Genomic DNA, 27,072 nt, shown 5'->3' on the forward strand with positions numbered 1-27,072 from the left:
GCAAAGTAGCTTGCAAGGCATGCCTTGGATTTGAGAAGCAGCAGAAGGAACTCCACACCCCTCTACCACTTTTAAATATAACAGCAAAACAAAAAACTCAGCAGCTATTTCAGGAAGCTTAGTTGTTCAAATAAGAAAATACTTACAAGCAGAGGCTGGGGGCACACTCTACAAAAAAGCCTTTTCTAGAGACAGAGTACTCATTATTAACACAAGTTTTGAAGAAAATCGGGAGGAAGTACATCTAAGGATCAAATCAGAAGCAGTCTTGCAGATTATTTTAAACTATGCATGATGGATGCATTCTGCTCTGTCCTCATTTCAAACTGCACTGACTTTTCCCTGTGATAATCTATTCCAGATGAAGCAACTGATATTTCCAGTTTCAACCAAAGAGAAATGGAAAAAAGGGGGCAAATCCTGCCCCCCCCGAACAGATAACTCTTTGCTATTTAATGATTAATCAGTATGAAACCTTCACTCAACATTTAACTTTCTCTTATTTACTGAGCTCTTTAATACAGAAGGGAAAGTAAATAAAAGGAAGAACAGCAATTCTTGATTTCTTGCCAGTTTACAGTATTAAAAAAAGAATCTGCGCCACGGGTTGGCAGGCAGCCACACTTACAGTAAGCTATCTACTGTTTCACCCCGCAGGAAGGACAAAGGATTCAGTGTGGGGCTGCTGGGTTTCTCTCTGTCAAATGCACCCTTCAAAACAGATCCCAGGAATATTAAAAACTGCGTGCAATTAAGAGCGTTTCTCATGATCTTTCCCTCTTTTCGGGGATGTTTCTAAAAAACCTGGAGTGTCGTCGTAGAGAAGGCAGGGAAAGGAAACAGCAGTGCTACAGCCACAGCACTGACATTTTAACTTACTAAATCAAGTTACACCAGCAGAAGTATAAAGGTGCTGGGTTAAGCAGTTTGGTTCATATTTCTGTTTCCTCATGACACAAGTGCACATTACTGCTTCATGTCCTCTCCAGCTGCACAGCACCCGCTTCCAGAAGGGCTTCCACAGGATTGTGCCACAGGGAACCCCATCTTTTGAGGGCATATTCCTAAGGCTTCCTAGTACATGAAGGTAGCTGTTTGCCAGCAGTGGGGAAAACTGAAAGGAGTACTGACTTCTGGGGATAACTTTCTGAGTGCACTGCTCCATTCCACATGCATCATGCAATATCCCCACATCTTGGTCACTCAAAACCATCTGAGCCACTGGCAGGAGACAGGAAGGAAGGAGGAACAGAATGACGGGAGGAATTAAGGGCTGGGGAGAAAAGGAAAAACAGAGTAAAAAGCAGCAACAAGCAGGAATTAGAATAGGCTAGAGTTAATAGAAAGAGCCAAAAGGAAGTGAATGAAAGCATGACTGAAGAGGAAACAAGTCCTTAAAGGACAAAGAAAATCTCTACTCCGCATTATGAGGGAGAATGCATGTGTAAATACAGAGAATATGGATGGGAGTTAAGGATCAATGATTATAAATAAGCACAGCCCAAGTGCTCCTTCCACTATTAAAACAGAAATAAAAGGAGCACTGGTTCCACCTACAAGAAGTGAACATCCATGTGACCTGCCTTTGTTTTATTATGTAGCCTTGAAACTTTCTGTGAATTTCCAACTATTCCACTCCTACCCTACCTATATTATGTCTGGAGACATTCTAAACATCCCCATAAGCACCGGTACATTTTCAAAAAAAAATCCTGCTTTCAGAAAAATGTTATTTTCTTTTCTCCCAACTGCAGCATTTTTATCTGATTCTTGGGATTCCGTGCCTGATTCCCAAAAATTAAGTGGTTTGTTTTTTTACCTCTGAATTTAGTATTCAATCTTTAAACTTTGGTATCTTGGGCTCTCTAGTCTAAAAATGAATTTTCAGCTTAAACAGAAGAGAATGGAGGAAATTTTAGCTTACATAAAACAGACAGCTTTTGCTTGCAGTCCTGAAAGGGCTGGAAAGAGTGATTTTCAAGTCTCTGAGTGTCTTCCCCAACACCACCCCCACCCCACCCCTCCTAGCTAAGAATGTAAAATTGCTCAGAGTACTGCAAGTCAGCAACAGCCTTGTTTAGATGACCTTTGCATCTTACTAAATGTCTCAGGTTAGATCCAGTTCTGAAAGATACCAGTAAAGGTTGCAAAGATATGAAAATCCCTGTCGGACGTGCATCTTGCTGTAACAAGCATTTGATTTTTGGCAAGTTCAGCATAAGTATTAACTTTCTTTTCACACCAAAAATCAGGGATACTGATAGTAAAAGTGCTTCGATACAGAGCTGACAATCCCATTTCTGTCCCCAAACTGCAGGTCACCGCTGGATGGTTTCAGGAAAACCACTTCCCATGTCTCCATTTCTGCATTCACAGAACTGGGGAGATTTCCTTTTGCTCCTTTGCTCTCGTGGACTTTCCAAAGCAGGTTTTATAGGACTCAGCCATCACTATTTTGTTTCCAGGGCTGGTTTTGCTTTCACAGACACAGTATCTACTACATATACATTAGAGCTGCTGCAGCTCCCCAGCAGCAAGAGCACCACATACAGTGTCAAACAAAGTGCAAATTTGGTTAGCATGGAAACAAAACTGAACCAGCTTCCACAGCAGCAAAAATACTTCTCCTGTACCAAATTCAAAGAGACAATTTTTGCTGGAAGTAGCATGCTTTTCAGAAGTTCCATAATGGTTGTGAAGCACAACTTCCACAGAAGGTTGGTTTTCAGCTACCTAATCTTCATCTACGCCATAACCTACAGCACAAGTTTTGATGTGTTTGCCTGCTCTTTTTATTCCTGGAAGAATTAAGAAGAGTTACAGGCTTTAAAGAACAACTTACTCTCACAAATTAAATTGATATGTACAAAATTTTAGTTTAAAGATAGTAATTGGCAAAAAAAAAAAAAAAAAAAAATCACCAAAGCTAGTTAATGCTTTCCTAATGTGCCACACAAATATTTTAATTTCAGGTACAAAATGCAGCAAGCGCTGGTGAATTTCATACCAACATACTCAAGGAACACAAAAAAACCAAAACCAAATTAAAAAAAAATCTTTAAGCATGAAAAGCATTCACTAATTTACTGATTCTTAAGCTTGATGGAAATGTTTCTGTATTTCAATTTTAAAAGAGATAATGAAGAGTAGGAGAGAAAGACAACTCAAGAGAAATTAAATTATACCTTCAAGATTAACACTTCCTACTTCAAAAAATATTTTAAACATAAATGAATCCTTTGATTAAAAGTTTTGATTACTCTTAAAAAAAAAAAGCCAAAAAACTCAAAACTTGCTTACATAAAGCTGAGAGCTTGCAAATACCAGCTCCAATTCTGCAAAACACATGAACTCCCACTGACTTCAAGGCATGCAGACTTAGATTCACTATTTGCAAAAATACATTAATTTCAGCATTGGAAATACTTAGCCTCCTTAATCTGATTCCCCTCCCCAACAATTACAGAGCAATTACATGAGATAAGAACACATTTCTCCGCACCATTTTTACATATTTTGATAACCATGTCCAATTACAAATTTCCCTCACTGCTTAAATTTAAAAAAAAGTAAGTCTTGCAAAGATTTTTTTTCTTTTTTTAATTATTCTGACACAGTGCTGAAGTGTCTCCTCCAAAGAACAAAGGAATTCACCTGAGCTCTGATCCAAAACATACTAAAAGTTAACAGCCTACTTCCAGTTGACTTCAGCACGCCTCCCATCAGGCTGCCCGTGCCCGAGAACTGACCTGGGTACCTTTGAGAAAGGAACTGTACTTTAATCCATGGAAATGCACGAAATCCACGATTTTTTTGCTCTTGTTGGTCTTCTCAAGGTTTGAGACTCTTTGAAATGCCATCAGCTATAGCAACAGGTTCTTGTTTATACAAACAAATGACCTACAAAGTACACACTTAATCTTACCAGCATGCAATTTTGATTACCCTGCACCTCTCTCTCACCCGAGTCCTTTGTCAACTACATAAAAGTGAAACATTATTTTAAACAAACAAGAATGTTTCTGGTCTGTCAAATTTCAAGTTGTCAGTGTCCCCCTATGAAAGCAGGTTTTTACTTCTTAAAGAAATCCTACTTAAACTGTGCCTGAAACATGGAATCTTTTATTTGTATTTCTTGTATTCACAAAACTTTGTGGGGGGGAGGGGGAGAAAAAGAAGTTTTTTTTAATCTGGTAATCACTGTTTGCAGAATTCCATACAGGTAAAAATGCTACAATTAATTTAAAAAAAAAAATATGAGCTGGAAAAAACTGGAAAAACTTATCTAACTATGCATCTTGCACATTATTGTATTAAACTTAAATAACTATGCATTATTATGTTAGAAAATTAGACAATTAGGCAATAATATGTATTTTGCTGTTATATAATAGTTGTAGTATTAGTCTATATAAATTATTATAAAACAGTAAGAAATGTTTTTGAAAATATTGACACTTCTAACTACCCTACTCATTATTTCAGTTAGATATTTTATGAAATGCCATTGATTTCACCCCAGGCAATGAATGAGCAAAAATGTTTGCATTTTTAGTTAAAAATGCTCACTAGGTTTTGTCCCTCATTTGTTCTGTCATGTGCATGTCTGTGTTGCACAGAGACTGCAGCAGCTATTCTAAAATATTTAAAAACTATTTAAAATCAGTAGGTTATCACCATTTTAATGCAATAGCTTATTAATACCTGACTGACCCACTTTTTTTTTTCAGCATTAAAACCATAAATTCAATTATGTGCTCCTTTGCAACTGAAAGGTGAAACTCACATAGTAATCATGAAGGGTTGGATGATCATGCCTCTGGCAGCAAGCAGTGAGTGCAGAAGGGGGTAGCTGCAAAAACCTCTGGATTTGCTGCAAACCCTACCGCCTTCCCAGGAACCCCAGCCCCTGGCAGCCCTACTCTCTCTGCTGCCACCTGAATCTTGCTTCTTGCCAGAATCCATATGCAGAAGTAGAAAATAAGAAGAGGGGGAAAGGAAAAGAAAAAGAAAAAAGAAAATCAGCAGTGAAAGCATCAACTTCCAGCAACATTTTCAAAGCTTGGAGAGGAAGGATGCCAAGCAACAGGCCAGACACTCGGCTCTATAGCTGGCAGGGGGAACCTTGAAAACTGTTTGCAGCCGCTTATTGACACTAATCCTTGCTTCTCCTTTCTGCCTCATCAAAATTTTCAGAGCAGCATCTTCCTGGGCCTGCCACAGCTCCTTGCAGCTGCAGAGCTCGCAGGGGCTGCACAGCTCCCCTGGGCCAGCAGCCATACGTCGCATTTCTCTGGAAAGGCCCCTAAGAAAATACTGACCCGAGCCATATTCCTCACTGATTGTCTTTGGCACAGAAACCAAAACATGCTATAAATGCATTCCTGCCCGAGCCGAGCGGACACTCGTCCTGAGGAGGGCTGAGACACTCTGACAGCTGCTGCCTGTCACTGACACGGCCGAGCCAGGGCCCGACAGGGACACAGGTGACAGACAGCACAGTGCCATGGGGGGACATCTCCTCTGGGATGCCAAGCGGGGCAGGCACCACAAACCCAGTGGGCACCATTTTCAGTCAGCACACTGAAGAAGGGGGAGGCCAAGAGCTCTGTCCCTTTCTGGCACGTGGATTCCCTGTGCCAAGCGTTGGCTGGCTCCTCCTCAGGTACACAGGCCATCTTCTAAGAGCAGGACAACCCCAAACACACCAAGAACGCCACTCACTGCATGCACCTTCTCCTGCCCTCACTCCAGGAGGGATACAGACCTGCCCGCCACCCAACAAAGGAGGTCAGCTGAGGTATGGATGGGACTAACCAAGTAAAAAAAAAGTAAGTTATCCAATATCACAGGGCTGCCTCAAGCACCCCTGCTGCCAAGAGAGATGTATTTCATCTTGGCCTTAAGCCAGCCTTGAGACATCCCGTTTCAGTTCCTGATACTTCAGGCATTTGCTCTCCCTACACCCACTTTACAGATATAAACACAGGCAGGGCAAAAAAAAAAAGCATTCAGCTTGTGCAAACACCCAAGGCTCAAAATAAGGGAAATGCAAGAAATTGCTTCAGCTGGGAACCAGGGACAGCGTGAAGCCTTTGCTGCACGGGCTACTCTGATGCTGAAGGAATTCAAGCACATGCACTACACACTCCAGAGAGATGGCAGCTTCCTCCCTTGTCACACAGCATTTTGTCTGTGATTTATTAGAAGAAAGAGCTATTGGATCACACAAACTGGGAACTAATACATGTAATTCTAGCTGCTGAAAAAAAATTTTAAATGCTGCAGTACACATACACACATATATCCTCACACAGAGGCACTGGATACATATGGATGCATATGTACACGTGTAAGTAAACATTAGGGTAGTTCGTTTCACTTTATAAGGACAAATAATAAACCACTTGCAAAAACAGGTCAAAGGGGATCATCACTGCATCCTTCAACACCTTTCTAGTCTCTCATTAGATTCCACATACAAGTTAAGCTGGCCCATCATTAAATGAACATGAGGGATAAAGAGCGAGGCACCAAGGTTGCAAGACAAATACAAGTGATAATGCTCCTACAATGCCATAGGCAGAGAAAATTGTATTTAGCAAGCCAGACACTGTTTAACAGGCCCAGCAAACACACAGTCGGCAAATTTCTTCCTTTCCTATGAACACCATAATGCAAATTAATTGCAGCATACTAAATCACAGTTCTAAATTAGCAACATTCTTTGCAGTGCTTGAGAAATAAATGCAAGAACAGTAGGGATTGTCAATGGGCTAATGGAACAATTTCACAAGTAAAGAGAATATTTTACATGTCAATGGGACACTTTTACAACTGCTGACTGTTTTCTGAAGGAGTCTCAGATCTCGTGTGTCATTTATGGCATTTTGGGTTTGATTTTTAAAAGTGCTTTTTAGTTTCACCTCTGAATTAATTCAGCAACAACACAGAAGTTCATTGTTATGAAGTGTGCTTCAAGTTAAGCAACAAATAGAGGCATCTTAATTCTCTACCACCTAAGAATCTATATCAAATCATTGTCTTTATGCTCCTGGATTTTTGCAGCAGTGTATTTCCTGCAAGTAATACAATGTCTGTGAGTGTTTTTGAATTCTCTGTTCAAGTCCAAGTTGATTAATAGTGCTTCCTCTTAAGGAGTTAATACTATTTTTAATCCAATGATAGCTTTGAAAATAATTTCCATTACTTCTAATCTACTGTTTTGCAGGGTGTATAACATGGCTAGATGACGCTTAATTTTGCCCAGGCTCTGAGCCTGCATTCCTGATAGCTCCGTCGGTTCTTCACCATTATGCATGCTGCACCAAGCAGCCCTTTCCCTAGTTGACTTGAGAAAGCATGTTTCCAGAATATGTTATTCAAATCCTGAATCATTTGGGTTCAAAATCACAACTTTCTTTAAAGTCAGCATTTGGCTTCTTTTGAGGTGAATGTTCCAAAAAGAACATTTTCAGATGGCCTCAGACATCCTTGTTTGAATTTAACAATACTCATCATATTTAGATCAGGAATGCAAACCTGCTGAAGACAAACAACAACAAAAAAACCCTTGGAAGGTATGACAAGTAACATATACCAACAAACAGCAATATAAGTCTTCAGGGCTTGTTAATTCCCAGTTCTTACTCTTGTCCTCTGCTACAGCCACTTGCTAAGCTAAAAATGCATGAGGGCAGATTGATGGTCTGCTGAACACCTGCAGCCCCAAGCCACAGCCAGCTATTAATGCTATTTCATCATCATTTTACATCTCTGCCTTTTCACCAGCGCTCCAGTGCCGACGGGGCTACAAAAGGTCCAGCAAGGGCCAGTTATTACACTCCAACACAATCCTTTGTGGTGTTTCCTCTCCAATCATCCTAGAGGGAGAGGGTCTGGAGTTCACAGCCAGCTCCCTCACACAGCTTTTCCTATCTCCAGCCCCTGAGGAGATGGGAAATCTTGAGAGGAGCTGGGAGGCTGCATGGCCTCCACTCTGCACAATGTTTTTCCCCGGCTAAACTGCCTTCCTTTCTCAGCCGATACAACATATTGATACTGTTGCAAGTGTTAACGTCTCCTTGCCAGAGCTCTCTAATAAACTAGGCTCATTTTCAATAGCAATACCTCCTCTCTTTTAATGTTGTCAGTAACTCCGACAATCCTACAGCTTCTAGTCTTCATTCTGATCATGAACAAGATAGACAGATATCTATTTAATCTTTCTGAGACACAAGTAAGTGGGAAATCTCTGAAAAGAGCCAAACAACACCATTTACATGTTCATATCAGCTTACTTCACACCGCTGTACACCTCTGAGCACTGGAAAACTCTGCCTTCATTTAACGCGCAGCTGCATAAGGGGCAACACCAGGAAAAACAGAAATAGGGATAGGTGCTCCTGCTGGGGCCCCTCCTTGATTTAGAAGGACCCAAACCTGAAAGCTGGTGCAGGCGTGCCAAGACTCAAACCATGGAGGTGCATTTCCTGCAGGGAAACCAGAGGACACGGTGCCTGAGGCTGGAACAACCAAAGCACACAGCTGGGTCCCCTCTCCCCTCCCTTTCTGGTAGAGAGGAAAGCCAGCCACTGCACCACCCTCTGGCACAGGGCAGGCACAGGGATGGGGCTGAGGGGGACCAGGCTCCATTCCTGCCATTCATTCCTTATCCTGCCCAGACATCTCAGGACAACACACTCTTCTCGAGAGGGACCCCTTCCAGCCCTTCCAGCTCGCCTCTTTATCCCAAGACTGCTCCCATGCTCTCCCCACAATACTGGGCAGCTGGCCCTGGTCACCCTTAACTATCCATCAAAGTACAGGCTCTGCTGGCAGCCCTTCCTCCCCTCCTTCCAGCTCTTCCTTAGGAATAGGCAGGCTGGACCCGAGCATCCTTGCTGCAGGGAGCTGCCTGCAGATGGATGACCTGCAAGCCAGAGCCCTCTGCCCCAGTCCCACATATCACCAGGTTTTTCTCTTTAGATTCTAAGCAGTACCAAGGTAAATTGTACACTAAGAATCATTTATAGACTTCCTGCAAGTGACTGCCCACAGCTTTGATGAACATGAGACAATAGCTCTGTTCATCTTCCATCCGTAACTGTGCAAGCAATAAATGTTTCTATCAACAAACATTTGAGCAAACAACCGATTCAGTTTGTTCCAAGCACCTTAGGCTAGAAAAATAATATTGAAAAGAGTTTGTACGCTAGCCTGCTCCTCCCCACCGCCATTTCCCTCTGAGCAGGCATTTCTGATGAAAAAGAAATTAATATTAAACATTTACTTGTAGAGAATTTAAACTAAAATCTGTCAACATAAATCCAAGAGCATTTGGTGTTTGCACAATACGTATTTTTAGTGCCTACCTGTGCAAACACTAAAACAGTAAAAGCAGAGCTACAGTATAAAACTAGCAAAATTTAGAAACATTTAATTTCTTGCACATGGGCCCTGGAGCCTCAGATGCCACAGAGGTTCGCTTCAGCGTGGGGAAAACCTGCAGGCTGCTATGTGGATGCTTTCATGAACCCAACAAAGGAGACGAGTTGCTATTTGTTTTTGGAATATACAAATATCATTAAGAGCCAAAAAACCATGCTGATACTTCACAGTAATGCCTTTTTATTACAATTCAAAACCCATCACAAAAATCTTGCCGCAGAAACTGGTGACGTTTGCTACTGTACTACCTACAATCACTGTCCTGTAGGGTTACAGTACAACTGCTCTTTTAAGAAATGATCCCAGATATCACTAAATATGGAGAACAAATTCCTGAGAAAACAAACCCTTACCACATCAGCATTCTATAATATTAGGAAACTATTTGCATCATGTGGCTTGTGCTAAAATACTTAATGATCTCATCCTTACCATAACAAATTATCTGCCAGAAAAAGACCTTGAAGGTCAACACTGGCAACAATTAAAAAGTAATGAAAAACATTCATCCCTTAGGCAGAGTTACAATTTCTAAGTTTGAAGCAATGTGCTGTATATTTTATTAGCTATCACTTGTTTAATTATTCATTGCAGCTCCTCTTATGCTCCATAGAGCAACCTCACATTGCTAAGATTTCCATTTGAATGCTATTACCGATTCAAGGACAAATCTCGTTTAAACTTTAGCTTTTGTTTTTATTTTCCAAAACATAAATTATGTTCAAAAATTAATGGGTCTGTCATACTTGCTATTTTTAATTCTGTTCACATTAGCTTCAACCTGGGACTCTACACACCATCTCTCCAACGACGGTATTTTGAGTGTCCGCATTCATCTGCTCCAGTATTCCTACAAAACCACAGAAGTTTTCAACCAACTGCATCCCTTCCTTGGCCAGCAGGAGTAATTTTTATTCCTGTCTCATTTGCAGTAGCAGCTCACTCGAGCACAGTATTTCAGTATTTTCTTAAAGAAACTCACTGAGTTCAAGCAAGGCGATAGCACCATGAAATAACTTCTGTGCTTTAATTGCCATTTAATTACACTTCCTGGATTTCCTAGCAAGTAAATAAAATCTTTCTCAAGGTTTACTGGAGAAATAAGGAGCTGTACAAACAGGGCAGGCTAAGATTGGTATTATCTGCAGTTCTTAATTCATCCTTCATTGTGGCCATACACATCTATGCCCTGCTGGGGATTCACAACACACACAAGGGAAATTAGCTACAGGAGTTTTTTGAGTAAGGGAGGAAAAGCCCGTTTACCATTTCGTGATCAACAACTTGAGATAGGTTCCCCATTTAAAATTTCATTAGTGGAAGTATGTATGTGTATTGTACTGAAACGCTGAAAGGAAAAAAGGGAATAAAGTAGAACAGAACAACAGATCTGCAATGGTTTGATATGTGCTTTATATAAAATCATTTTGGTAGAACAAAGAAAATGGAAACTGTGATAAAAGTTGACGTTAACCCTTTTTTTGCCTTTTCTTAAAAAAATATACCCACTTCCTGAACTAAACTTACAAATGATACCGTGGTTTATAAAAATTGAAAAAGGGCTGTCATTATGGGGGCAAAGAAGCAGTAATAAAATAAAGGCTAAGTATTAAAATAATAATTCATTTTATACTACTTTGAATTCCACATAAAGAAAAATAACAATGAGCATGTATTTCCATACAGTAATAGCCAAACTCTATCTAATGCTCTAAAAAGGAACCAATTTAATTAAATAATTTAATTTGGTTTAATTAAACCAAAAAAGACAACACTGCTCTCTAATGTTCCTTGGTAAGAGTGAAAAGGTATTTTGAGTAGCAAGAAGAACTGAAATTTATTGTGCAAGACAAAACTTCCCCTACCACTCAGGCTTGGTTTCATGACACTGTCAGTATCACCAGGAAAGCAAGCTGTTTACATAATGCAGAAAGGTATTTACAAGCACTACTACACTAGTATTATATAAATAAAGGTGGCAGCAAAACCCACCTTAACCCACCCAAAATTAATTCCCAAGATCAGACAAACTTTAATTTTATGATATCATAAAATTTGTCTTAGATGGAAAACAAAAGTTGCATAGTAGTTGCCTTAAAACTTCATTTACTGAGTTCAGGAGAGTGAAGTGGCAGAAAGGGGGTACAATGCCCACGAGCCCTTGTGTGGAATGGGCCACAAAGGGGCACACCTCATCTCACTCCTGCAAGGAAGACAGACAGGAATACTTTTTAAGTATTCACACACACTTCAACATAGAATCTCTCTGTAAATAATCACTTTTTTGTATCCAAAATTTCCTGTTGATTACAAAACCAGAGAAACATCAGACCTATGATCAGCAGGAGACTTCTGTGCATATATTTTGCCTTACCAGTGGGGAATACACTTCTGCCGTGTGTTTCAGATCCAGGTCATGCGGAAATTTTGCAGAGAAAGCCTCTTAAAGCCTTTCTGATGAGACCAGAAAATCTGGACAGACCAGTTCCTTGTTGGTCTAATTAAAAGGCCATTAGGATGCTGATCCAGAAGTGAAACCTGAAGGAACACATGTGCTAACATACACAGTCTTAACTGAGGATGATAACAAGGGACACCATTCACCAAGGTCATATTTGGCCAAGAGTTCTCTTATATTCTTCCCTTGTGGTGGAGGATATAGGCTCCTCCTGAGGGCAACTCTCAGCCACCAGTGAATGAGAAAAGGGAGAAAGACTGAAATCCATACACATGGACAGGAACAAAAGGAAAATTTATGCGAAACAGATCACAGAATAAATATGCAGCATCCTTTATCCTGAGTTACCTGAAGTCATTAGCAACCTCCTGTATCTGGCTTGCCCACTTCAATCACACCATGCTCAAGTCCATCATAAAAAATAAACATGGGACCTTTACTCAGATGTAAACACCACCTCACATGCACAAACCACATCATCCCCCTTCTTTGTCTCCAGAACTTCTGCCTCCCCCAGAAAGGAGCACCAAGAACACCTCCAGCCTTTTTAGACATTTCCAAGCACCTCTCACACATCTGCAGAAGTCAGTAATGCCCAAGAACAACATCTGCTCCCTTAACCCAAGCCCACCAGCAGGGCTGATGTCCCCATGGACACCAAGGATGAGGAGGGGTAGTCATGATTACTGCCCTAACACCTTCAGCATGTCACTGGGAATGCCCAGCATGAACTTGCTACTAAGAAAAACAATTTACTTCTAGGTTTTCCTACAACAGTGTTAAGCAGCAGCCAGATGAAAATGGGAAGCAGAGAACTGCCATCCATTATGATACGTTTTTAACACCTTTCCCTTCTTTCTCTAAACAGATCCATCAGACTTACAGAATCATAGAACATTAAGGGTTGGAATGGACCTTAAAGATCATCTAGTCCCAACCACTCCTGCCATGGGACACCTCCCACTAGACCAGGTTGCTCAAGGCCTTATCCAACCTGCCTTTAACACTGCCAGGGATGGGACATCCACAATGTCCCTGGGCAACCTGTGCCAGTGCCTCACCACCCTGGCAATAAAGAGTTTCTTCCTAAGATCTAACCTAAATTTCTCCCTTTTCAGTTTGTACCCATTACTCCTCGTGCTATCACTACGCTTCCTGGCAAAAAGTCCTCTTTGGAACACGTGCTAAAGATGCTATCCCAAGCTCCTGCAATAAAGCATCACTTGACAGCAACCCAAACTTCCTTTTTTTAACCCAATCTGCCTAATTTTCCCTAATATATCAGTGCGAGCCATTTAGCACTCCAAGGCTGGTCATCAAAACCAGGAAAATACCTACCAACTTAGGTGCACAGGAACACTCATACCAAGAAGGCTACTGACAATAAACATATTTCTGTTTTTAAACACTTATAAACAATACACTTTTAATTTCTTGTCAGGCTTAGTTGCTGAATACTTATGTTACATTTGCATCCCAGGCAACAGTATTTTGTGAGAAACAGACATGTTTTATGTGTCTGTGTATTAATTACAGTTCTAAATGAATAAACTCTGAAAAATGGCAGACTAGGTATGTAAAATATGTCCCTCTTAAAACTGCTTTAAAACTTACAATGGGGATTTCACAAAACTGTATAAACGTGAACAAAACCCACTGTCACCTGCATAAGTAGTAAGAGCTTTCCATAATGAGACTTTCACGAGTGAAGTGAGGAGTTGATTTTATCTGGTACACCACAGCAATTTGCTGTGCAGCTTCATGAAACTGCTACAAATAGCATTACAGCCAAAACCCAATTGTTGCTGAAATGCATTCAGTAAAATGGAAAATACAGAGAAATACAACACAGTAATTGTCTCTCAACCCACATTATATATTGTGTTTCTAAATTATATAGTATTATATTTTCAAGTTTTTAATATAGTTTCCCACTGAGGAATTGATAACACAGAAGACGTTCTTTGACCTTTTCCCTCTGAATATCCAAATAATATACCACATAGGTTTATAAGCCAAATAACTCTCCAGCCTTTTATTAGATCCCAAGGGATAAAATCTGTTTTAAGAAACCACCACATGTAGCAATGCACAAAAGAGCTAATGCAAAGCACTTTCCTTGCTGTGCTATTTCTCACCTGCATCACAATTTCTCCTGTACAGTTGCAATTGCAGTTTATGAGTCTACATGTATTGGAAAGACAAATTGGACTTCTAGAACTTGAAAATCTGCACTGAACGCCCTAACACAATCACTGACAATACAAACCATGCTCCTGCTCACCCACGGATTCCTACTTAGTGGATTCAACACAGCACTGCCATCTCTTTAAAGGCTTGACCCAAGCAACGGACAAAATAACTTACCAAGCTTTTCTATTCCCCAGATATTGCAGAAAGTATTTAATGGACTTTTTCCAAATTTAGCAGGATGTTAAAAACCACAAAGCCACCAGATAAGTAATTTGTGGGGCAACTCAATCAAAAAGCCAGGCTGATCCTTTAAAAGAGGCCTTTCGGGGATTTTGAATTGATAATGTTTGTATCTCTACAATTAATCACAAAATAATGAAGGATTCAAGTCATCACAGTCAGGCATTGGGAGTGTGAAAAGATGCATGCTGTGCATGACAAGAATCAAAGGGCCAGAACAACTCAGGAAAAAGCATAATATAAAACAGTTGATGTAAGTTAGAAACAGTGGAAACTTTCAACCTGCAGCAGCCTTTTTTATGTGGACGGTCCCACTGATTTTAATGGGCCCACTGCTTCAAGTGAAAAAGTTCCATGCAGGAGCCTGTCTGCCAGACCATGCATCAAGCAACGTGTCAGGAGAAGCTGTCAGGACTCTAACTGATGCGAGATCAAATCCTCCCTCTAAAGACACAATTCTGTCTGCTTCTGAAACTTAGAGCAGATGCTATTTCAGAAAATGTGAATTATAATTCACCATTAAATCCAAAGCTGATTTGACTTTTGGAGGGGGCTTGGGGCTTCATTTGGGTTTGTTTTTTTTAGGTTTTTTTTTTTGGTATGCAACATACATCTTAAATGTACTCCTCTGGAAAGAGACAAAACATCTGCTGACATCACACCTATTTACAAGCATAATTTTAGAACTCTATTCCAGTTTCACTTCAGATCAGTTTATCACAGTGGTTTGCAAAATCCAAATTAACAAGTGGCACAATGAACAGATAATGACAATTTTGAGCTGCTTCTTCTAATGAGACCGGTATTTCAATAAAGTTTCCAAACACATGACAGAACTTTATCCCAAAAAGAAATAAAATATTAATATGTTGTTTATCTTCTGTTTCCAATTCCTCAGTTTTTGACAAATGGAATTGTAAGCTGAAATATTCCTGGAGCCTGTCCAACAAAGATAGCTGATATTGTTAGGTTTTTTAAAATTTAGTGCATTATTCCAAATTAAATCTACCTTGGCCATACACAGGTTGATTTTCCCCTCCTCCCTCCACAGGTGAGTTGTATCTCAGCATTTCTTCAAGGCAATATTCATGGTCACAATGAATTAGGAGTTTTAATTCCCACAGCTATCACCTGGTATAATACTGGCCCTATGGAAAATGAGTGGGAATGGTCATCAATTCTCACAAGGGCAGATTTCAACCTCCTGACAGATTTTTCTCCTGTAAGGAGTTCCTTTGGTTTTTTCAAGGAGCTGTTTTCCCACGTCTCAGTGAGATAAAAATATACAGTTCTTTACCATTTTACCCAATCTCCTTCAAGAACTATCAAAACCAAAGTATTTACCAACATCCTTTCCTCAAAAACAAAACAGTTGCCTTTTTCTGTGCATCCAATGACAATTTTACCTACACGTGTCCATTTAATATCATTCAACAATGTCTAAAATGGTTCTACTGCTATTAATATTTAAATAATCAAAAAGGCTTAGAAAGAGAGCTCAGGAAGTCATTTAGAGCAAGATTTTATTCCAACTAATACAGTGAAGCCAAAGCACCTACTGATGCAGAGCTAAAATTGCTTTATAAGTTTCATGATTTATTACAAACACAAAGATGAAAAAAAGGCATTAAATTCATAAAAAAAAAACCACAAAAAAGAAACTAAGTTAAACATGGGTGGGGCCTTCTTATCTATTGTTTATGGAAATCTGGAAGTAGCAAGTATCTTACTGGTGTATGACATGAATGGACATCCACGGCAGAACACATCTATGGGGAAACACTGAGACTGCTCTACCCCTTCTTCTCCTGCCATAAACATCCAGTATAACCCCTTTCTCCAATTCCTGAAAAATGCCGAAGGAAAAAATGAGCTGCCAGCAAAGCCTGAGCAGCAAAACCATTGTCACGAACACTTCTATTTTCAATATGAGCAAAGACTTTTCTGGGATGAATTCAGCACTGAAAACACTCATTTACTGCTCAGATAATTTCAGCTCCTATGAACCCTGACATGTGAATAAATGCTCCTCTGAGAACTCTGGTTCAGCTTACCTACATAATGCTGTTTATTTGACCAAAGCTACTTTTTCCACTTACAGTACAAAGGATCACCCTTCTGTGGTTACAGGGCTGGAAGCAGGGAAGGTAGAGGGAGTTTTGCTAAAAGGTTATCTATTACTGTTACTAAAGCACCTTCCAAAAATACTGTATTTCTTTAAACTTACTAGCTATTTATACTCTAGCTGTACATTGTGTTTGAATCTCAACGCAGAATATTTTTCAAGTGTATCATTTACATTTCCTAGAAAGCATCTCAACTGTTTGCAAAGCTCATCATGACTCCCTTAAATGTCTATTTCTGGTACCATAACATACTCCACCTAGTTTGCACTCTAAATTATCATCAAGACCTTTCTACATATATTTGAAAAAATCAGAGTTTACACAGTAACTTAATTTTATTAGCTGAAAGTTCAGCTTTTGGTTTCACTTCTCCATCTCCCTTTATGTAACGCATCAAACCCAGAGAGAGGGCAGGCTTTGCCTGCCTTTGTTCAGGTTTGCCACTGCAGCATGAAATGAGGGTAATAGGCTGCTTCCTTACACTTCCATGCTAATTCCTGATATCAGGCTTTAGTCCTGGTTTCTGAACTATGAACCCTGGTGGGTTGGACCTGGCTGCTGGGCTTGGCTAACTCAGAAACTCACAGCAGCCTACAAGAGAGTCGCTCTGCAGCACATCCAGCACTGACAGAAGCTGCAGAAAAATAAACTGAAGCCCAAATACAGCATCTTCCAATTTCTCGATTTCACTGCTGTCTGTTGGTAGATTTTCAATAGGCCTCCTATCATCTTTTTTTTTTTTTTTTTCCCCTCCTCATTCTGGGATCACAGCCAATCCCCAGCACAGCAGCTGACTTTCCCCAGAACTAACTAGAAATATTCTGATAGACTCTATTTATAGACTCAAAAACTTAGGACTGGAAGCAGCCAACCAAATTTTTCCACTCCTTGCTCTCCTCTGCTATCTATCTGTCTATCTATCTATCCTGGGCTAACCTAAATTCCAGCTTCCTGTGTTTCTCTCGGGGAACTATCCTACCCACAACTGGCATACCACAGGCACACACACCTCATCCCAAAGCACCTGTGGAGAGTGCATGCAATTTACTGAGCAGACTAAAATAACAGGAAACCTCTACTTTTATGTCACTGGAGAAAGTATACAGGCTGATCTTCTGTCACTAGAAATCAAAGGTGAAGGAAAATCAAGGTTTCTGCAAGAGATTATACCACTTGTACTTCAGACCTCTGCAAAGTCATGAGACCAGTTGGGACACACATGACTTCTGTGTTTACTATGAAGAAAAACCAATAAATAAAACCTTTTTTTTTTCCATCAGGTGGCTTTTATTATGGTATTTTTAAAACACACACACACATCTATAGCTACTACTTGCAGAAGCCAAGTAAGGTTAGTCTCCATCAGTTTAAGTACAATACAAATACACAGCCAAAGAAAAACTGTATCCCAAAGTAAGAATAATATTTCAGCTGACTTGCCCTTGGACATATGATTCTGCAAAATTATCTATTTACAAAAATATCAGATTCTGTTCAGCATTTCATACTGCAGATAATGTATCAAAACTTTAAATGTTGAAACAGAAAGGCTAGTGTGCTCTGGAAGCAACACCTGCAAGTCTGATTTTTACTTAACCTTACAAATGTTGCTAGGAAACCCTACTCAATATTTACTTCGTCTTTAAAGAAACAGACTCATTCATACTAAGCTACTGATGGGAGCACTGAGGACTTGGCGGAGAAGTCCCAACCTAAATTTACTCTTGACATCTCGCTTTCCTAATCCACAGGCCTGACGTAATACAGAAATATAATTAAGAGTTGGGTATGTAGTTACCTTATGAGACCTGTAACAGCATTGGTATTTTGGACTGCAAGCAGTGCAAACAAAGTAACAAAGTTCTGCTATTTTCCTTGGTTTTATGTAAATTTAATTTAAAAAATAAAGGCTACATACTGATGCAGTCTCCTACAAATGGCATATTATTTTTAAGTTTTTGTGAACAGTGGATGATTTAACAAATTTCACCATCAGCTCTCATGTCTAGGACAGAGATATATGGTACCTTCATCTGCCCATATGAAACATCAGAAAAAGCCTAGATTGTACCAAAACCAATATACGGGGAAACATTTATGTATTTGCTCCTACCTTTCAAACTGATTCCATTAAATATATCTATAAAAATCAAAGCTATTTTCTTGTAATCCTAAGTGATGAGATGCTGAATATTCTTAATTTTTTGTCATGTCAGACAAAACCACCAGCTTTCCTAGGACCTAGTGCACTATACTGAGCTTATACCCTCTTGTGCCAATACCTGCTATTTTCCTTGCTCCTATAATCCTTCTCTTCATTTCCATTAGATCACATTTCCTATTCCCCTGCATTCCTGATCTTAAAATCATTCCTATTTGGTCCTGAATAATTTTTTTTTCACTCAGCATGAAAATTGCATTCACTTGTATGAAATTACTGATTTAAGTCACACCAACAGCAATACCACCTCTGAGTTCGGGGTGTGCCACGTGATGGAAAAAAGCCAATCTATATCCCAACAAGTAGCAACACTTCTGATGGATTCAGACCCAAGCTCAAAGCCTCAAGCACCTCAGGCAAAATTTGGAAAGAACTATAAATGGCCACACTGCCAGCACGGGGTAAAGAAGCCCCCACGAACACCTACGGATCCCCATCACTATCGCCAAAAAACACAGCTGGGGCTGCCACCCCCAGTGCCTTGAAGCATTCCAGCTTCGAACAGCAGCTTGGCAGAGGGGGGACCCGGCTTCTGTGCAGCAACATGGACCTTGCTACAACCTCAGCAAGACTTGCTTTTAATAAGCACAATATCAGGTGTTTATGCTGAAGCAAGCAGAACCTGAAGCATCTTGAGATCATGGAAAGGGCTAATACAGGGGAAGGACATGGAACAATTAGTGGAGGACATGGAGTAGCTTGTTTATCACAGTACGGAGGGCATGAAAATAAGCAAAGCATGGAGCTCCTCTTGTGAGCTCAGAAGTCATATGGACCAGTGCTGATTCATTAGAAATTAAGACAGGTTTATAACTTTTTTTCCTGTAGCTATCTTATAAATAGACTTAATGACTAAGTCATTTACAACCACTAATACATCACCTAGTCAACTCAGCTAGCCTCATATTAAAATTAATTCATCAGACATCCACAATATCCAATTAGCTGCAAATCAATAGGTTTACTTTACAAGAATTTATTGATCCACAAAGTAGGTTTTTTTCCTGAAATGACAATTGTAAGTTGCTAAATTAGTTTGCCTAAGTTACAGCTGCTTGTAAATACTTAAGGCAGCTGCCTATAATCAAAACAATTCTGTTTGCCTTTACAGATTAGTAGTATAATAAATATCAGAATATCCCTATCTAGCCGAAAAGAAGTGAAATTCACTTAATGAAAAAAAGGATACAGCCTATTTGTCACTTCAGTTTCATTTCCAACTTTCAGGATTTAATTCAGCTTTTTTTAAGATTTCTAGATTGTGGTGAAGGATGAGTAAGTAGGTACTTTGCTCATTCTGGTCACAACTTATGAACAAACACATCTGCTGAAAACAGAGCCTCCGATTTTTCTGTGGAACAATTTCCTCTGCCTGTAACCCTGTTCTCAGTTACAGATGCCTGAGCTAACAGGTGAAAATGCAATTATACACAGGCAGCACTTACATTACAGGCATGATAAAAGGAGATCTACAGAGAGGAGTGGTCAGTCCTGAGGATCCACCATCCAGTTATAGGTGTCACAAGGGTTGTGCTTCAGGCCAGCTCCAGTGGGGTCCCATGGACAGAAGCAGAGGCTGGAATGCCCGGGGTAGTAAGTAACTCCTGCAGTGCTTTTTACATTCTCTTCTGGCTCAGAAATATCTGATTGTTCACCCCTCAGCTGCCCAGTGATGTGAACCACAGGACAGAAGATGGTGGCAACTGGAAGAATCGTTTCAAAAGCACAATTCTGATCCAAATAAAAATGTAAACAAAACCCTACAAACTCTGTTATTAGCCTTCTGCACACAGTTAACTCCTGTTTATGTTAGAAAAGAAATTCAGGACAATTTGCAGACCCATAAGAGATGCACTCTTGATTTTTTTACTTCTATTTTTATATACATTAGCTCCTCCGAATTTTCTCCCTTTTTAAAATAAAATGTCCATCCAAAACACTCATCCTCTTTGCTTCTTCCACCAAGTGGGTTTAACATGAAATGAGTAACCATTCTTTATCTTATTATTTGCATGTGTAGTTTGAAGTTGTCATTACTGCATATTTAATCATTCAACGTTTTCAATGCCCAATCTCTCTTTTTTTTTTTTTTTTACTGTCAGATCTCCAGAAACATAAATTCCAAGCAGTCCCGAGAATCAGAAAGGTTATCTGGGAAACAAATGCAAATCAAGTGCATTGTTTCACTGCAACATTATCTTATGTCATTAGTTGGCAGCAGCCATAAAGCTCTGGACCACTTCCAACATTTACTTCCATACACCGAGCAGAAGCTGACATGTCTAACCCCCCACACTTTGTTCATCTTCCAGCTACTTTACATGGATCCAGATTAAAAATAAGGATTTAAAAATCCTAATTGTATCAACTTGAATCATTCTCTTTTGCCACTGCGTATCTGAAGGAAGAGCAGGGTAAAGCTGTGCAGAGGTTTGTAGAGCTAATTCTGCAGCAATGTGGGTTTACTTGATAGATTTTCCAGCAGGGCAGTCTGCAACAAAGGTTCAGTGCAGAACTTCAGCAAGTCAGTCATGTTTAGTAACTTTTTCTAATCCTTAAGGAATATTTATTGGCCAATATTTGTTTTTAATTATTAACGTTAGAAAGCCTTAGTGCTCAAAACCAAACAAATTTAGAACGGAAATAACAAAACAAACCCACAGTGTACGCTAAATCCAAGTGAACAGGCTACGAGCTGGGGTGCAATCCTTAGGAGATGGGGGAAAATGACCTCCACTGCAGCATCCCCAAGGGCATCGTGTTCTCTCCCTGCTGGGCTCAGGGCGTCTGGAGAGCTGCAGGAGTGCACTCCTGACCACCCACAGTGGTCCAGGAGAGTGCATTCCCTGGCCAGAAACGATAATGTGTTCAGTTTCTACCAAACCATAAAAATAACAGACCTTGATCCTTGGAAGCGGCAAACATTAAAATATATTGCCAAGTGAAATTCCTGGGTAAAATTCCCAGGGAGTTTTACCGTATCCCAGGATCCACACCTGTGCAAAGTTTTAGTTGTTTTGTTTTATTTTAATTTATCCAAGTGAGTTTAGAAGTTAACACAGTTATATCCAGCAAAGTAGATCTGAAGCCACCATTAGAGGAAGAGCTTTCTAACTGCTCTAACATACTGCACTCTCTAGCACAAATCTAATTTAGTTTAAAATAATGAAGCTGACAGCTCAGATAGTCTGCCTGGAAACTGTGCAAATTTCCCACCCACCTTCATTTGCAAGGTCCCTGGCACTCCAGTCTTCAAAAACGCTGAAGTGCATGACAGGTTTCTAGAGACAAGTCTTCAGCAATGCTAAAAGTGAGATCTCCGACCTTTTGGAGAAGCTCATATTTGAACTCACGCCTCCTGAAGGAAAAGAAAGGTTGCTGTCATGATGCCCCAACCTTAAGGCACTTCCAGAAGCACTCCCTTTCCTGCTCCTAGTCTGAGGGCAGTGACCTTGATGAAACTTGACTGGGAGACCACATCCCACCTCCAGCACTGCTCCTGTCAGACAAGAGGCAGTGTTTGAGTGGGGAATATGGTAAACCACCTGCAAAAGGGCAGAGAGGGACTCTCACAAGGGCACACAGAGATAGGACAGTGGGTAATGGCTGTAACTGAAGGAGGGTAATTTAGATTAGATATTAGGAAAAAAATCTCTACTCTGAAGGGTGGTGAGGCACTGGCACAGGTTGCCCAGAGCAGCTGTGGATGCCCCATCCCTGGAAGTTTTCAAGGCCAGGTTGGATGGGGCTTTGGGCAGCTTTGTCTAGTGGAAGGTGTCCTCGCCCATGGCAGGGTAGGGGGGTTGGAACTTGATGACCCTTGATGTCCCTTCCCAACCCAACCCATTCCATAACAGCGAGCAGAGTCCCCCCCACTCTCCTTCCTGCAGCAGCACTAAGGGAGAGCAAAAGACACAAACACAATTGATTTTTCAAGGTGAGACGCTGCCAGAGTAAACCGGGGCTCACCGGTTGTGAAAGCACGTTTCCAAAGGGCTCGGGGAGCACAGGTCTCCGTAAGGACACGGCAGGTGACGCACTCCGGGGGTACACGGACACGGCTCCTTGCGCAAGCCAGAGGGATGTGGGGCACGGGCAGCGCCAGCACCATGGGCCCTGCTCAGCCCAGCCACACTCAGCACCTGCCCCTTCCTGGCCTGGATCTGCCAGCAAGAAGCACAGCCTGACGTAAAATTTATTCAGCAGAGCACTGCTTTGCTAAATTACTGCTCCCATCTCCATGGGGCACTTGGGAGCCAAGAGCAGGACAGCTCCCATGTGCCATCCTGACCCTCTGAGGCAGGTACAGGAGAAGAGGTGATGAACAAAAGAAGTTCAGTACAAAGGAATTCAGTAGCAATGGGTTTGGTGGGACTGCATTACGATCTTAGCACAACGCAGGATTCAGAAAAGCATTGCCAAAAATGCTGGAAAGACCCTACAGTTCTCGGCAGCTGGGACAGGCAAAATCCTTGTCAGGACAAACTACTTAATTCCCCATTCTGCCCTCTGATTAAAAGTTCTCAGGCCACTGATAGATTACACTGCCCAAAATAAACCTCTAAAATACTGCTTTGTTTTGCAGACTTAAGGCTGAACATGCACCCAGAAAGATCATATACACACAAAAATAAGGAAGTGAGATATTCTCACAAATCCAAAAGATTCAGAAAGCATTATTAAAGATGGTAAGAGGTTTTTAATTTCTTTTTTTTCCCAAAGACCTAATTTCTATGGAATTGTTTTATAAAGCTGTCACTTTTAGAAACTTGGGATAACACCTCTCAAAAGCAGACATGGAACAAAAAGCACAATAGAAAAGACTCATGTATTCAGTACAAATTTTAGCCTGAAAGCTCATTCAAAAAGTTATTTCAACTCCAGATGCAAGTAGAAAGTATTGTTTGGAAGAGAGGATGGAAATGAGTAAAGTGATATAAAAATTGTCAGAAACATTCAGCAATTAGTCTGAAATTTGCTTTTTAACCTCAGGGCTGTAACTCTTTGATCTATTACTATCACTAACCACAATCAGCAGCATACCCATGCATCTTAGAGGAGCGTACAAATTCCTATAAGCCATTTTACATATTATCCACAAATACTGGATTCTGTTTCTGCTCAGAGGTTCTAACCAAAAAGTTACTTTTTTTTTTCTCCTTTCCAAAAAATAATGTTATATATTGACTTCAAGTAACCCTACCTCCAAATATGAAATTTAAGCTATCAGTTTGTTCATGAAGCCAATACACAGCTTAGAGATCGCAGATTTGGAGAAATTTAATTTACCAACCAGCTAACAACAAATTCTAATGTAATTGCAGGCACTTAATTCAGTGTTTAAGATAAAGAAATAAAATTCAACTTATTTTGTGATCTATCAGTAGTGTGGAAACTCCTGCTATAATATAAGTCAGTAAAGAAATGGCATCTTGCAAAAATACTTATTCATGTACTGAATGGGTACAACCAGTGTTAGTTACACTTTTAAGAATCCCAAATGAATAGCATGGATTTGGTTTTCTGCACTTTTTTCTGTTGCTGTTGTTTTGGGAGAGGGTTTTGGCAGTTCGGGGTGGGATGGGGGGTGGGAGAGGGTTGATTTTTGTGTTTTAAATCTTTCAGCACTGATTTCAGCAAAATAGAAAAAGAGAACCCCCCCAGATCACTTCCTTTCAGAAAACACAAGGTTAAGCTCTGATAAACCACATTAATAAACCTCAGCTGCAAAACAAAACAAAAACAACAAAAATAAAAAAACACAGCCCCAAGGAAGGTCCCAGAGCCTCCCATTTAATAAGACCATACATTTGAAAACTTTGCCCTGAAAGCAAACCAACCCTCAACGTTTTTGTAAAATCCTGGGGGTCCCTGAAGAGAAAGACATGGATCACAGAAATCCTGCTTCCAAGTCGGAGGAGGGAGTGCCTACTCCCACACAAGCACCGCAGAGAGCGGGAGATGCTGCCGCTCCTCTCACCGGCAGTGGTACTGGAGCAGGCTACACTGGGAACTGCTGGCACGGATAAACAGGCGCTTCCTGACCTGCCAGCCCTTCCCCTGTAGCGTAAGCCAAAAAACTATGCCTTCCTCCAAGGTCAGCCTGACTCCTCCAGCAACAAACCCAAGGTGGCTCCAGCAGGAGAGGGCCCACCAGACAGTGACCTTCCGCTGCAGGTTACACAAGTAGGGCAGCGAGCAGCCAAATCATGCCATGGTCTATTTAGGGTGCATTCAGACGTGCCCAATAACACTGCGAGAACCTGGTCCATTGCACCCGATGGAAATACTGCTGCTTTTTTTTTCCTCTCCACAGATCTCTCACTCAGAGAAGACTGCAACCAAAGTAATTCATATGCCGAGCACCAGGCACTGTGTAGCAACCAGCTGCATGTGAAAACCGATAAAAGTACTAAACTTAGATGGATTTAATACCTGTTTTTCACACACTCTTTTCAGTTTCCTCATTGGACCATTTTTATCACTCTTAGACAGCCATATTTTAAGACACATTTGCCAGAGAACAAGTTACAGTTCTATATTCATCCTTAACTGTGGTATTTTCTGACCTCTGAGATCTTAAATCTCAAATCACAGCACTCCATTGTTCTCCAAGAAGTTTTGGTCAAAACAAATCCATTATTAACTCCATCTCCTACAACTCTGTTCAAAGACTCAATGCATACAATTTAAAAAGAGAAAATGCCTTTTAAAACTGTATCCTGAAAATACTAGTGCTGGGATTACGGCTCAACAACACATCTTTTAGCAGAAAGGTGCACTTGGGATATTTCGCAGGCTCCTTTCCTTTTCCATCCCTTCAGTTTGTTCTTGTGTCCATATCACATCACACTGCTCACCAAGTTTCACTGTCCTGTTGGTTTTTTAGAGCTTCAGAGTGAACTGGATCAGGAACCCAATCTGGCTCTCACATACAAGAAGCCCAATCAAAGGGCAAAACCAAAATCAGAGCAGACAAGGCATGGCCCAACAGAGTATTTTCACCACTGCAAACAACACATTGTTCAGCTACAAGTGACACCTAACAGCAGCCACTGCTCCAGCCTGGGATCAGCAAAGCATCAATAAGTACCTGGAAATCTGATTCAGCTGGGCAGAGCACTTCACAGCAGGTTGTAGCTCCATTAATGTTAAGTGCTGGTTGAGTAAGGCCAGGTTATTGAACCACAACTTAACAATTTACTCCCTCTGCAGACAACACAAGAACTGCATGAGCACGGAATCTGCTGCAGCAATCCCTGTGCATGTTTGCTGCAACACACATCCCATAAAATAGGATGGGAACATTTTTTATACAGTACATACTTTTCTGTCTTCCAGTCCTCATTAAAATGGATTGATCCATACTGTCGGAAAATGAATAATCAGAATTTCTTCTGCTTGCTAAAATGTGTGCATTGAAGGTGACCCCACCTTCCTGTTTTTCAGAAAGCCATCAAAAGAAGATTATCGTAGTGAGAACCCATATCACCAAAAGTGATACAAAAACTAGGCAACGACTGTTAGCTACTATTAGAATAAAACATAGCAAACTGATTTCCAATAGCCAGGTACTGCAAAGTTTAGTGGTATCAACCAGCACTTGAAACATTTTGGAAATACACAGCATTATTCACCCCCACACAAAGAAACAACCAAGCCCTAGATCCTGTCACGCAGATTGACAACAGAGCTCTTATTTTCCCAGATGTGGAAGATCCACCCATTTACGGAACACAGTTTTCCAGTAATGTGGACTTCACCTTGCCACAGCACAAGAGTCAATGGATGTGTATAATTTTAAGGGAGAATAAAGCATTATTTGCATTCCCATTTTAAGGGAAAATACCTTATACAGACTTTGAACTCCTCAATAAAAAGCAACACAAAAACCCAGCACCCTCACCAAAATAACAACAAAGAAAGCTGTAGAAAGTAAAAGGCTGTTCAATGCATGCTGGTATGCCCAAGGGAACCTTTCAACCTCCTGGTCTGACATACTAATACAGACTTCTAATTTCTTTAGCTAGAAATAAAGAATATGCAGAGGTCAAAGCTGCATTAAAAAAAAAAAAAATCACAAAATTATACAAGAACCTACAAAAACAAGTATACCTACTCAAACTGAACTAAAGGAAAAATATAGATTTAAGGCTATGGTCTATGGTATTAGAGAATAATTTGTGAAAAAGGTCTGCACAGTAAATTTTTGGGAAGATAAAGGGGAATACAGTCCTGCCAAGCATGGAGAATATTTTAACAGCACAGTCCTTTTCTCATAAAGTCCGTCAGCAAACAGAGGTCAAGGCCATTCATAAATTCTACAAATAATATTTACCAGACCTTTATCTTTCTGGCAGGTATAATTCTGATAAGTGACTATT

General features: G+C 40.4%; 1 protein-coding gene across 7 annotated transcripts in view; it reads right to left on the reverse strand.

The window, feature by feature from the left end:
• Positions 1-27,072, reverse strand: part of NR3C2 (nuclear receptor subfamily 3 group C member 2) — a 193,921-nt gene that overhangs the window by 155,318 nt on the left and 11,531 nt on the right. The window contains exon 1 of one of the 7 annotated variants that reach the window (XM_048305187.1): positions 629-783. The exons of 5 other annotated variants lie outside the window; for them this stretch is intronic. In XM_048305187.1, coding sequence (XP_048161144.1) covers positions 629-768 — 140 coding nt within the window. In that variant the 5' untranslated portion in view covers positions 769-783. Of the gene's footprint in view, positions 1-146; positions 367-628; positions 784-27,072 lie in introns of those variants that run through there. One more of the 7 variants, XM_048305188.1, reaches the window with a different exon arrangement.

The sequence above is a fragment of the Corvus hawaiiensis genome, chromosome 5 (assembly GCF_020740725.1).
Source record: "Corvus hawaiiensis isolate bCorHaw1 chromosome 5, bCorHaw1.pri.cur, whole genome shotgun sequence".
NCBI lineage: Eukaryota > Metazoa > Chordata > Aves > Passeriformes > Corvidae > Corvus > Corvus hawaiiensis.